The sequence below is a fragment of the Orbicella faveolata genome, unplaced genomic scaffold (genome assembly GCF_042242905.1).
Source record: "Orbicella faveolata isolate gen_17 unplaced genomic scaffold, um_ofav_v1 contig_4, whole genome shotgun sequence".
NCBI lineage: Eukaryota > Metazoa > Cnidaria > Anthozoa > Scleractinia > Merulinidae > Orbicella > Orbicella faveolata.
In genome coordinates this window covers 2,257,003-2,270,000 of record NW_028301569.1, presented here as the reverse complement: position 1 = coordinate 2,270,000, position 12,998 = coordinate 2,257,003, and the positions used below count along the sequence as shown (strand labels likewise).

Sequence of the window (12,998 nt, the reverse complement as noted above, 5' to 3'; positions counted from 1 at the left end):
GTATCAACTGTATTTCTTTCATGAACAGCTGGTATAAAGTAAATGGAGTCATCTCCATTGGCACAGGACATGAACAAACAGTCTAAGACGTCGTAGACTTAAGAGGTAGAGCATTCAACAATCGAGAAGAAGATTACAAGAAGGAGAAGAATTGACAGCGGTGAAAAAGGCTTTGACGTAAACGATACACGGTGAGCCTACTCTTGTAGCATTGGGTCAGTTTTCAATGAACGGTATAAAGAAGAAACGAAACTCACCACTGACCCAGTTGATCTAAAAATCCAATGCATGTTTTCGTACAGTGTGAAACATGCTTAAACTGATGAGTATTATTCATCAGTGAATTGTAATATTTTTTGGAATGTTAATGAGTCAAGTAAAATAAAAATAACTTTTTGAGGTGTGGGTCTCAACTGAACCCAGCATAGTGTAGTGGTGTAGAGGAGAGATTGGAAAGTGAGAGGTATGTGAAAGGCAAGGGGTTCGAGACCTGGAGGGGTACAAAAAAAAAAAGGAAAAAAAATGCGTAAGGAGCCTGGGTAAGAAGAAGAGAATCGGCAAAAAAGGCAGCGTGCAATAAAATCCTCTTTTATTCATACAGTAAGCAGTAATTATCAATGTATATATTCAATACCTTAGGCAGCCGTTGACTTCAAAAACAATAGAGCGCATACATAATTAATCATTCTGCATGCGTAATGAATGTATGGTGTTATGTGGAAATTTTTCCTAGCTTTCTAAAGGCCTGCATCGTCCTAAATGGACTGAACAAGAGGTTTCTACATCAAGAATCGATTGAACTTCAAACAAACTGGGCCATAATTATGAGCAAGTGAACACTCCACATGATGTCAGTGTGTCAATCATCGACTGGAAGCCACACAAATAAATATATTCCGCCCTAGCGAATCACAGACATGTCTAATAGTTGGCTAGGCTGAAAACGCCCAAAATTGATGAAACAAGGAAATTAAATGCTACTTATGATTGATCAGCCTTTGACGTGATTTCCTTCACTCTGCTGGTGGCCATGTTTTGCCTGCAAATAGCTTAGTCCCAGATGTACTTGAAATTCATTGCGCGGGAAATGCCATATCCACACAAGTCTGTAGCCACTCAAAGTTTAGACCAAATAACGCCAACAGCAACTAGAAATGTCTAGTCCATTGTACTTTCAAACCCTAAATTGATGTGGCTAAAGCTCTTTGCTGTCTAAAGCAAACACAATATTATCGCCAACAGCCTACTATTACAGGGCTAAATGTCGACCCGTTTACACATCTCAGGACCGCTTCATGTACGAACATGGATGACGCTTGCTAGCAAATTTTTAGACTTGCACCTTCATTGGACCTAATGATGTCCTCGAGCAGACTTTAACTTCCTTTAGACAGCAGTTATAGAACGCTAATCAGTCAGATCCTTCTCAGAGTCACCGCGCGAACTGAAATTTAGATGAGTGTAGCCTGGGCTAAACTTAACCCCAATTGAAAAGGGGAGGGGGGTAGCAATAAATAATTAAAAACATAGATAAATAAATGAAACAAGCAGTAAGAAGTTCTCTGCATTTCATGCGAAAGCCAAAAATAAATAAATAAAATAAACAAATAAATCAAAAACACTTGATTTCTGTAAGACTGTTTTCATAAATTCAACAGAGCAAGACTGGATGACCCAGAAAGGCTGAAAAATGAGCGTGTCTAATTACTGTTGATCTGTCTAAAGCATCTCGAGTCAAATTAGGGTATATTGCCTGATCATTTCGGACATCCTGCTCAAATAAATGACTGAATTTATGAAAACCTTGTCAAGACCTCTCGCCAAAATAGCGGGCATGTTTTTGGACAAACGGTCAGACATATTTATGCATTTTCAGTGATAAAGGTGTTATTTTGTCTGTTAAATCTGTTAAATTTTCTTTGACTTTGATAGCCTTGCAGAACCCATAGAGTACATTCCAAGATCCAAAGGATTAGGGTTAGGAGCAGAAAGCAGACCACCATCTGATGAAATGAATCGAGGAAGGAAACGCAAACCAGGAGACCCATCTTCAAAAACTGTACGTAGACTTGACATGTACTTGTTCATTTGTAGCTGTTTCATACTGTGACTAATGTCACACAGTTACTGTTATTTCACGAGTCATGATAATTTTTGCTGCTCTTGGTTATATTATTGTTCAATGTTAATTACATTGTTGTAAGTTGAATTATCATTGACCTGCTTTTATTGCGATTAATTATGATCATAATGTTTTTGCTTTTACTCTTGTTGCAACTGCATGTTGTTGCTGTCACTGTTAAGAGCTCCTGTTATGACAATGATTTTATGGCTGTAACTTGTTAGACATTTCTGCTGTTGTTGTGCTGAACAGTACAGAGCTTGCAAAATGAGTAAAGATACCTCAAGAAAGTAAAATCTGTTCTTGTTCACCACCATGTACAGTACCATTAGTCTGTCAGGTGTAATACAAAATGTATCTTCCACAGGGAAAATAATAACTTGAATTCTGTATTTACATTGTGTCTGTTTTTGTGCTTGAAAGTCCATTGACTTCATTAGGAAACTGCATTTTACAAGCAGCTACTTCAGTTTCATTTTTTCTATAATATATCATTCTCGTTGTGTTCACTGTTTTAGGTGTCTGGTCCTATTAAAGAAAAAGATGGTCGTGTGAGGCACTTCAAAGGAGTCGGCGAGACAGTTCCACAGGATACATCATTAGGTAATTCACTTTGCAAATTTAATTCCTGTCATGTCAGCCTTACAGATATGTTAAAGCCATTGATAACAGTTGTGTGCAATTGCTAAGTGCTGTGAATGAATGCAAGAAGAGCGGGAAAGATTAGAGGTGACCCGATCGTTTCGCCTACGAGTAGTTTCGCTTACAAGTGGATTCGCCTAACTTCTAAGTCGATTCACCTACACGATTGAAGTCGATTCGCCTACATGATCGAAGTCGATTTGCCTGCACGATCGAAGTCGATTCGCCTACACAATCGAAGTCGTTTTGCCAACACGATCGAAGTCGTTTTGCCTACACGATCGAAGTCCTTTCGCCTACATGATCAAAGCCTTTTCGCCGACACGATCTGAGTGGATTCGCCTACATTACAATACTACTTTACAATACTAAAAAGCTAAAAAGTTTTCATATCTAAAAATTGACAAATAGGTTTAAAACAATTATAGTAATGTTTTTCGGTAGAGTATTCCACTGCGATGGCGCAGCTATGCTGAATGCTCTGTCTCAACAAACGAGCTAAGAAACTTGAAGATCACCAAACAGTCAGAAGGCTCACCTTCTTCCATCTTAACCAGGGCTCGAAATTATCTTTTTCGTTCGGGAGCCAGCTGGCGACTAACGGAAAAATTTTGGTCGCCAGATCGTAAATTTTGGTCGCCAACTTATTTTATATAATTATAACTTACACAAGAACACGATTTTACACGTTACTTTGCACGCAAGAAAAGTCACAATTGAAGAGCGAAAGCAATTAAAAACAACACGAGTAAAAAAGTTATAAAGCTACTGTTGTTCTCAGGTGATATGTCTCTGGTCCGAAGGTGATGGTTGTCTCCATAGTCATTTTAAATGAAGCGAAGCATAAAACGCTTTAAGTCCGTGGTTTTCATTGTCAGACAAACACGGGTCCTTGCGTATTTTCCCTTTGCTACTTCTTCGAAATGCCGTTCTTTATTTTCGACTTGCTTTCCTCGCCGCCTTTCGCTGCCGACAAACAACGCCATGCTTGAATCTTCATTCCCCGCACGTAAAAACTCACGTATATTCCTTCAACTGATTGGTATCTGCCATCTGCCGCCATTTTCGCGGCAAATGAAAAGCACATGGCATTGAAGTGCGCCTGCGATCCCAATTTCGGAAGAAGCCGCTGAAACAATATGGCGCGCCGTGAACGCAGTATCGACGAAATACATTTTTTCGATTATCTTGTAATATTCAGACATTATTTTACTGGGGACGGAAAGGTGAGTTGTCTACTAGCTACCATATCAGATTGATTTCCTAATAAAAAGATTAAAAAACAAAGTTGTGTTGTGGTTTTCTTTAGTTATCGGACAAAACGCGAGTCGCCAGCTGGCGACCAGTTCTGAAAATTTAGTCGCCAGTGCTCAATTTTTGGTCGCATTGGCAACCAGTGAGTCGCAATTTCGAGCCCTGTTAACTCCGCTGTTGTTTACGAGAAATGAGTGTAGCGTTGCCACAAACGAATAACACGGTGTTGTTGCTATGGAGTGTTCAAATGGGATTGATTATTAATATTATGGGATAAGTTTCCATCACAATGAATCGCAATTGTGTTTCCCTATGATCGCAACGATCGCAGGCAATCGCAGGGAATAGGACTTGGTTCTATTTTCTGTGATCAATCGCAGACGATTGCTATGGATTGCAAACAACTGCAGATGCGTGTTTCCATATGATCGCAGATCGCAGAACCTACGATCCTGTGATTGCGATCCATTGCGATCGTCTGCGATCTTATGGAAACCAGGCTTAAGTGTTACTTTTTTTCTCTTTGTCTTTCACAGCAGTAAGTTGATAATGAAACGCTGTCAAGTGCGGGGAAGACATTCCTTGGCTCTGCTGACGGCACTGCAAATTCGTTTGGGTTCAGAAGAAAACTAAATAGGATTCAAAGAGCAAGATACCACTCCTTGCAGGCTAAAATATTCGAATGGTGGGAGGATTTTTCCAGTCAGAGAAAAACTGCTGAGCAACCCCAATGTGTAGCTAGAGAGTACCGTGCGCCACTGAATTTTTTCTGTTTTTTTTCCATCTAAAGAAGTATGGCACTTATATTTAGCTATCTTCGCAACATAACTTTGACTCAAGTGTAGGTGAAACGACTTAGATCATATAGGTGGATCGATTTCAATGTAGGCAAAATGACTTCGATGTGGGCGAATTGACTTGTAGGCAAAACAACTTGCAGGTGAAATGGCTGACATTCAGATTAGAAGATATTGAAGATGATGATGAGTTTGTCTTCTTGTGTGTCAAAAGGTGGAAAGATGGGGGAAGAGCAGAGGATACTTCAGAATTGGTTTATGCTTAACATGTGTATATTTAACAAATAGATTCCTTGTTGTCTGTTCAGTTATAGATTACCGATGATGTCAAAATGTGGTAAGAACAAATAGGTGGCACACGAGGCGATAGCCGAGTGTGTCACTGATGTTCTTACCACATTTTGACATCTTCTATGACCTATTACTGAACAGGCGCACAGCAACATGGAATCTATTTGTTTTTTATAATAATAAAACAAACTACAGAAAACGCTTTTTTTTTCAAAATCTTTCAACATAACTTGAAAGCCGCCCTTTGCCCACTTTGGCGAACACGAAAATAGCCATTTGACGTAATCTATTGTCTATCCTCTGATTAATGATGATACAACTGAGTTGATATTAATAGGAACTAGACAGCAGTTAGGTAAGGTCAATGATGTATACAATATCTCTGTAGGTGAATATATTCACTCTCATTAGTATTACTAAATAAATTAAGTTTATTATCATTATTATAAATATTCTATTTTATCAATAGACATGTAATTAGTTTTGCAAATTTGAATTTTATTGTAGTGCCACTAACCCCCAAAAATGTATTCCCTTTAATAAAATCTACTAGTTTCCATGATTACTTCAGTGAAAAAATGATCTCGATAGATAAAATCCCTGCGTTTCTACAGGCGTTTAAACATAGAGGGGGACATGGGGATTTGCGGTGTTGCGGTGTTGATGTTTTTTTAATGTGGTGATGCGATGAATAAAATCTCAACTTGCGGTGTTGCGGTGATCTCAAACCCTGCGGTGTGTGATGTTTGTGTTTTTCACGCTGCGGCGTTCGGTGAAATGAAATTGTTTCCGGTGCTGGGGTTTTTTGATTTACCATTCTCAAACCTAAATTTGACCTAAATTTAGCATGTAAACTCCGTTAATCCATGCTAATTTATGACAAACACGGACCACTGAGGTTAATAATTTGTAACAAAATACAGACCATCACTTCCTAGTCAACCTTCAACATGCTTCGGCTGTCAATCCAAAGCTGTTTTTATTTATAACGTAATTTGACAAGTAACTCGACCTGTGCCACCCGGAGCTCAGTGCTCGGTAGACACGTGGAGGAGTGAGGACAGAAACAATCCTGGAAATTCTGGAAACGCCAAGGCCGAGTATAATGTATTATTGACTGCGCAGCTTTTTTCTACGCAAAGAAGGAAAAGGTGGCGAAAACTACCGGCAACAAAATATATTGAGATGTCGTGTCGGCAGGTTAGAAAGAAGGCTTTCTAAGCTATGGACGCTTTGTAAATTACACACGTTTACTATTCTTTTTTCGTTTTGCTATTCAGCTTCGTCTAGAGGTCATTCTGATACCGGTCTATACCCACTCCCAGGTCCTGCGACTTTCTTGTCCTTCTATTTTTTCAAACGATTATCGATATTGGACGCAAACGCAGCTAGCTCCGGAAAGCAGTACTTCCAGTCAAGATAGGGCTTCAGTTTGTGGGTTTATACACCAAGAAAAGTGAGTGAAGTACATGTAAAAGAAGATAGGGATCTGGGGTAAAGGCCATCTCTCGAGGCTCCTCTCTTTTTTCGTCCGCTTCCTAGCTTCCCGCAAGGTTTCTTCACAAGAGCAAGAAAACTGATTTACAGGCATCAGCAGTATCGACACATGCGCAATGAAAAGCGTTCTGATGTGTTTATTTTGTGGAAAATTGTTGAGGTGTAAAAGTATTGTTTCAAGTGCAGATGAACGAATCATGGCGTTAAAAATACGAGTTGCGGTGACGGTGTTTCGTTGACTTTTCTTGCGGTGTTGCGGTGTTCAGACCCCCCCCCCCCCCCCCCCCATATAATTTCGATGTTCACGACCACGCAAAAGTGGATCTGGGTCGGGCTACTAGTGACGTCACTTCGGGAACCGGGCTAAAACACTCAAGAGACTTTTGACTGAGCTTCGAGGGCAGTTAAAACATTTTTGGTTATTTGTGATTCATATTTTATCAAAACTGGACAAGAACTTTAAGTGAAAGAACTGTATCGTCTAGCATTACAATTCGGAGTCTAGCTACGATTTGGATGGCTGCGATGTACATATTTTTTCCATTTCGAAGTGTGGGTCACCAGTCGAGATCGCTGCGTTGTTTAATGATATTTAGGCCGGGATCGACACTTTGCCGGTCCATTTGGGTTATAAAGGTGCAAATAATGACTGAAGAGTTAGCTTAAAGCTCTTAAGGAGTTATAAAGATGTCAATGAACACGAAGAGTTGGTAATTTGACTTTACGGAACGTGCAAATTTCGGAGTGTCAAAACATTTTTACATTCAAACATTAATTTCCCCCGAAATAGAAGTTAAAATGCGATAGAGTCGTACTCCACTCCTGTCTACTTCTCCAGATCAATGACTGAAAATAGTTTTAACCTAAGAGATAAGCAGAGATGTTGGCAAACAATATTCGAAGGTGAGGTAACTTTTCGCTTCAGTATTGTCGATCGACCGTAGTATATGCATAGTCAATTACTGTGTACGAACACAAGCTACGCAAATTTGCATATTTCGTACTAGTGAAATCATGGAAAATCCTTCGACAAGATCTTGAAAAGAGGTTCAGTATACTTTCAGTTGAATGAATACATTTCTACTTCACTGTTATTTTGAATGAAATGTCCATTTTACGCACGCTAATAACCTGGGAGTCCTCGACTTATTAGTTTGCGTTTCGGTTGACTGACAAGCGCATTCTTCTTTCAACAACAACAACAATAACTTTATTAATGTGTCAAATACATTCTAGCCGAGGATAAAAAACCGTCTACTAATAAGGGACACATAAAATAAATAAAATAAATTATAAAATTTAAAAACCTAATTTTGATATTTACAATAGAAAGAGACTAAAATTTAACTACATTATTTACAGTAATTCCAACAATTCTAAAATAATTCATTCGTAAGTAGATCACGTGCTACATAAAACACAGTTCTCGCATTCATGTTCAATTGTCTGTGAAAGATTAGGTAACGTGATCTGTCTTTTAAAAGATTGTAGAGACGGTAAGTTTTTTAAGTTAGTTGAGAGTCGATTCCACAGCATAGGTCCAATATATCTTAGCGAGTGTTTCCCATAGGTGACAGTATTTAATCTGGGAATGTGGAAATCTGCGCTTCTAAGGTTGTAAGTAGAACTTTTCAATGAGAACAAATTTTTGACGTTTGGAGGACACAAATCATGCTTCACTTTGAACATCAAACAAGCTATATCCTGTAGTCTTTTTTCGTAAAGAGATTTTAAATTAGCTTTCTTCAGCAGTTCCTCATAAGTAGATTTGCTATCTCTGAAGACTGCACGTAAACCCCTCTCCAGGGTGCGTTCGAGTTTTCTCTTGTCACTTGCTCGGCAGAAATGCCAGGTAAGATGGCAATAGGTGAGATACGGAAGAATAGCAGCCTTAAAAAGGTGTAGTTTCGCAACGGTGGGTACTAAGTTCTTGAGTCTCATTAATACACCTATCTTCTGGTTCGCTTTCTTGCACGTGATATTTATGTGCTCACTGAAATTAAGCTTGTTGTCAATAGTTACACCTAATAACTTAATACTGTCCAGAGATTCAATGCCAGTTCCTTGTACATTTATGCTTATCTCGTCTCTGCTGTCCCTCTTTTTATTGTTGATTAGCATGGTATGGTATTTCGAGAGGTTCCCCTTAAGTAAGTTCGACTCGTACCATAAAGAGGTTTTTGTTGCGCTCGCATTAAGGTTGTCATTAATCGTCGCCATGTTATCGCTGATTTCGAAGAGTTGATGGTCATCAGCATACATGCTTAGATTCTGCTCAATTTCATAGACTAAGTCATTTTGAAAAATACTCCACAATAACGGCCCCAGCGCTGATCCCTGGGGGCAACCTCGGCTAACTTGTTTCCAAGAACTTTTTTGAGATGTCAGCTTCACTCTGTTGGAGCGATCACATAAATAAGAGCGTAACAAATTGATGAGATTCTCTTCAAAGCCATATGCTCTGAGTTTACTCAGTAACAGAGCTGGATGCATGGAGTCGAAGGCCTTTGACATATCCGTTGATAAGATTCCTACTAGCTGTTTATTGTCCCCTAGCCAATCTCCAGTGCTCAATTAGATAAATAAGGGTAGTCTCGCAGCTATGAGTTTTACGATAGGCCGACAGGGCTTGTCCTAAACGGTGATTGAACATCAGCACGACAATCTCCGTCGGTAGCTATAGAGTCGAATCTTAATCATTTGTTTCACTTTCCTCATATATTTATAACTGCTCTATCCTTTCTAAGTTTGTAATTTAGATATATTTCGTTCCTCAAAGACGAAGCTAAAAGAACAAAACAATTCTGTATTCGGAATGGCCATTGAGAAACACGGCTGGATTACCGGCGACCTCTGGCGTGCGTGTGTTTTTATTAAAATCCACCAATACATAGCTAGTTCACCAGTTCGATGCCTCAACAATCTTCTTCACGTGGTTGTAGAACTTAGGTTTCGTTTACTATTCGTTTAGACAAGTCTCTATTTTGAGTACAAAAAACGCGATGCATTTGATTCGACGTGTAATTTCCTCACCTATATAGTTTTGTCTGGGACTCGGAGGATCGTTTGCGTTCGAAATAGTGAGATGGCTTCCAGCTTATCCCAAATTCGTGTCTTATGGAGTACCTTGACAATTTCAAGCTTTCCACTAGAGATAGAGAAGAATATATAGGCCATGAAAATCTCTAGGTTTTTACAGTAGTAGCGAACCCGAGATCGAAGAAATCCCGGCTTAAGCTTCGCACAGATCAGCCCACTTCTTTGATCTTTTTCTCGTTTCTGGTCGAGTTTCATGGAGGTAGAGGTATTGAATGAAGAGGAATACTCTATTCTACGCATCCTGTATTGCTGCAGCCTCCAACAACATATCTTCCTTGCATTCTGCAACGATTTCGACACAAACTATCGCAAGTTCGCATACATTCTTCTCAGAAACAAAATACTGTTATTCCCGATGTGACGTCAGAAGCCAACTCGTCCCATTCTCCGCTATTCCTCTATCGTGAACATGGAAAAGGGCAAAGTTAGAAACTTTAAAAATTCATAGAAAATTAACGAAAGTAGCTACAACGATAATCTTTTTGTAGTGGTGATCAGGAGAAAAAGAAAATTTATATTAGCGAAAAAAAATTTTGGGGTTAGTGGCACTTTATTTTAAGTCGTAAAGTGCCGTTGATCAGTAAATGGAAATAGCGCTCTAGAAGTTATTAAATTATTATTATTATTATTATCTATGCAAAACGAAGCAATCTCATTGGTTGCTATGCATAGTAAAGAATTGTGATTGGTCCAGGAAGATCACGCCACCGTCAAACTTGACTCGAGTGGACACTCAAGCGTTGCTTCTCGTGGAATGAAAACTTACAGCGAAAGCAAAATTGAACTGCAAAATCTACAAATCTTAAAGAAAATGCTGGAAAAATCAAGTCAGTTTTTGTCATCAGAGCAGCCCTGTGAGCCAAAAAGCTTGGACGTTGCCTTGAATATTGCAGGAGTTGAAAAAATGCTCTCAGAAAACTTGCGGTTGCAGTCAACCTGGAGGCTATTCGATTCGAGTTTTGAATGAAAGGAGCGTTAGTGACAGTGGAAATTTGTGTCCTCTGTGGTTGGTGATTCTCAAATCAGTTTGAAACAATGTCGGAGACACCTTTTAGCTGTGATACAGTTGGCCGTGAGCTGTAGTGAACTATACTTTGCGTGCGCCGTGCCCTGAAACAGACTGGAACATTCGCGCATCGGAAAGGAAGGTTAAGAAGTGATGTTTTGATGTTTTGATGTTTTGATGTTTCATTCCTGACATCAATTAGTGTGTCAACAGTTATTTTGAGACTGAGAAAAGTTGAATTTTTTAAATAAATTAATCTCATAAACATTTTGTTTATTGGGTACTTGTTAAATTTGAGATAAAGCAATGGTTTTCAGCTTACTAAGACCAATTTTGTGCTTGGTTTAGTCTCGCTCGACTGCTGACTGAGACTGCTCGAGTACTTTTTCTGAGTCATTTTTTAAAAAAAGAAACAGCTTTATCTTTCTTCTTCCTGCTTCTCGTACCTGTTCAATGCCTCGACAAGACATTTTTGTACCTTTTCTTTGGTCCACTCACGTAAAATATTATCTAAATTGTCAAAACTTTCCGCCATTTCAAAACACAAAGGGAAAAACTTTCTAATGATGACGGCAATTGTGCATCTGTCCTCTAATAGATCATAGGCGAGAACCAATGAAAATGTGAGAATAACTTGGTTATTATATAAAAAGTTGTGCATGTTTGGAAGCATGGTATTTAAGCTTAAGAGTTGCTCTAGGTATATTAGTAGCTGAGCGCAAATTGAGCTTAGCAAGTGAATTTAGAACCTGATAGATTCGCAGCATGAAACCATGAACCAATTCAACAGACAGGGTTTTCTAGTCAGGACTTGGTTGGTCTTAACATAAGAGCAGGTTTAGCTTCTTTCAACAACTTGTAGTTGATAAAGGTGAGTTAACCACCATGGCAATTTTACGAAGATTACAGTTTAAGTATTAACCCTTTATCAAAGAAACATGCTTTATAAAAAAGAGGAAATTACTTCATTTTCAATTCAATTAAAGCGTAGCATTTAAATGGATCACTAGTAGATCTCGGCTGTCAGAGTTTAAGTTAGACAAAATTTGTTGTGACATGTACTGCAAACTAAGTAGCCATTGGTAATGAATGTTATTAATAATATTTCTTTTAGATTACAGGCCTGGCGTAGGAGTGGTAATAGAGAAAGGCTCCCATCGGAATATGTGTGGAAAGGTGAGTTGCAGGTTTTTACATACAGTTGAACCTGTCCATAGTATTGACACCTTCTGTAATAAATTAGACACCCCCTTTTCACATACTGTGTGACCTATACCCAGCCCGTTTTATGAAGCTCGATAAGGCATAGAAATTTTGGTAGAGCTCTACGACTCTACGGTAGTATTTTGAATGTTTAAGCTCTGTTTCTCTCGAATATGTGTACACCGTAGAGTTTTAATGGCGGATAGTTATTGTAGCAAATATTATATCGCTTAGGGAATGCTGAGTGTTATTAGGGATTGCAGTGTTTTAATAATTGTTTTCAACTTACAATTCTGTATTGAGTTTACCCTGACTACGCCCTACGCCCTACGCTCTACGCCCTACGCCCTACGCCCTACGCCCTACGCCCTACGCCCTACGCCCTACGCCCTACGCCCTACGCCCTACGCCCTACGCCCTACGCCCTACGCCCTACGCCCTACGCTATATGCTCTACGCTCTACGCTCTACGCTACACTCCATTTTTAGTGCAGAGTGCAGTATTGGGATGGTTATGGGGGTTGCCTGCCGCTAAGGAACTAAGGCGCTATGGCGCTATGGCACTATGGCACTATGGCCCTATGGCGCTATGGCACTATGGCCATATGGCGGTATGGCCATATGGCGCTAAGGTGTAAACTTTAATGTTTGTTTAATTAATTAATTTCAATTAATTCATGATTAGTCTAGAGGCAAGGAAGTAGTGGGAGTAGGGTGGGAAAGGTACATGTGTACTCTACGTAAAACACATTCCATCGCCGTCGCTTCACTTTGAACATCGCAAAGCGATATATTTGTTTCAGGTAACCCCTTGCTCTCCTTGTGGTACCATTCTCCTTAGAACAAAACTAATTTGCCCTAAACGCATGCGTAGATTAGTTAGGGTTCGTGGCTTCTATATTAGGTGAAGGATACATTGCATACGGAATCACGCACAAATGTTGAGTGGTTTTCCTTATGGTAGAGCTCAACATGTAAGACGCATGCGTTCTAGCATTGTTAGTGTTATACACTATCTTTACACGCAGTATTTTATATATCGTGTCATGTGACCAAGGACGGCAGTTATTTTTCAGGTAGCGCCAAT

At 39.4% G+C, this 12,998-nt stretch overlaps 1 protein-coding gene across 1 annotated transcript in view; it reads left to right on the top strand.

Moving 5' to 3' along the window:
- Positions 1–12,998, top strand: part of LOC110064761 (G-patch domain and KOW motifs-containing protein-like) — a 62,851-nt gene that overhangs the window by 28,330 nt on the left and 21,523 nt on the right. The window contains exons 5-7 of the mRNA XM_089276449.1: positions 1,933–2,059; positions 2,641–2,725; positions 11,823–11,884. Of these exons, the coding sequence (XP_089132575.1) occupies positions 1,933–2,059; positions 2,641–2,725; positions 11,823–11,884 (274 nt within the window). The remainder of the gene's footprint in view (positions 1–1,932; positions 2,060–2,640; positions 2,726–11,822; positions 11,885–12,998) is intronic.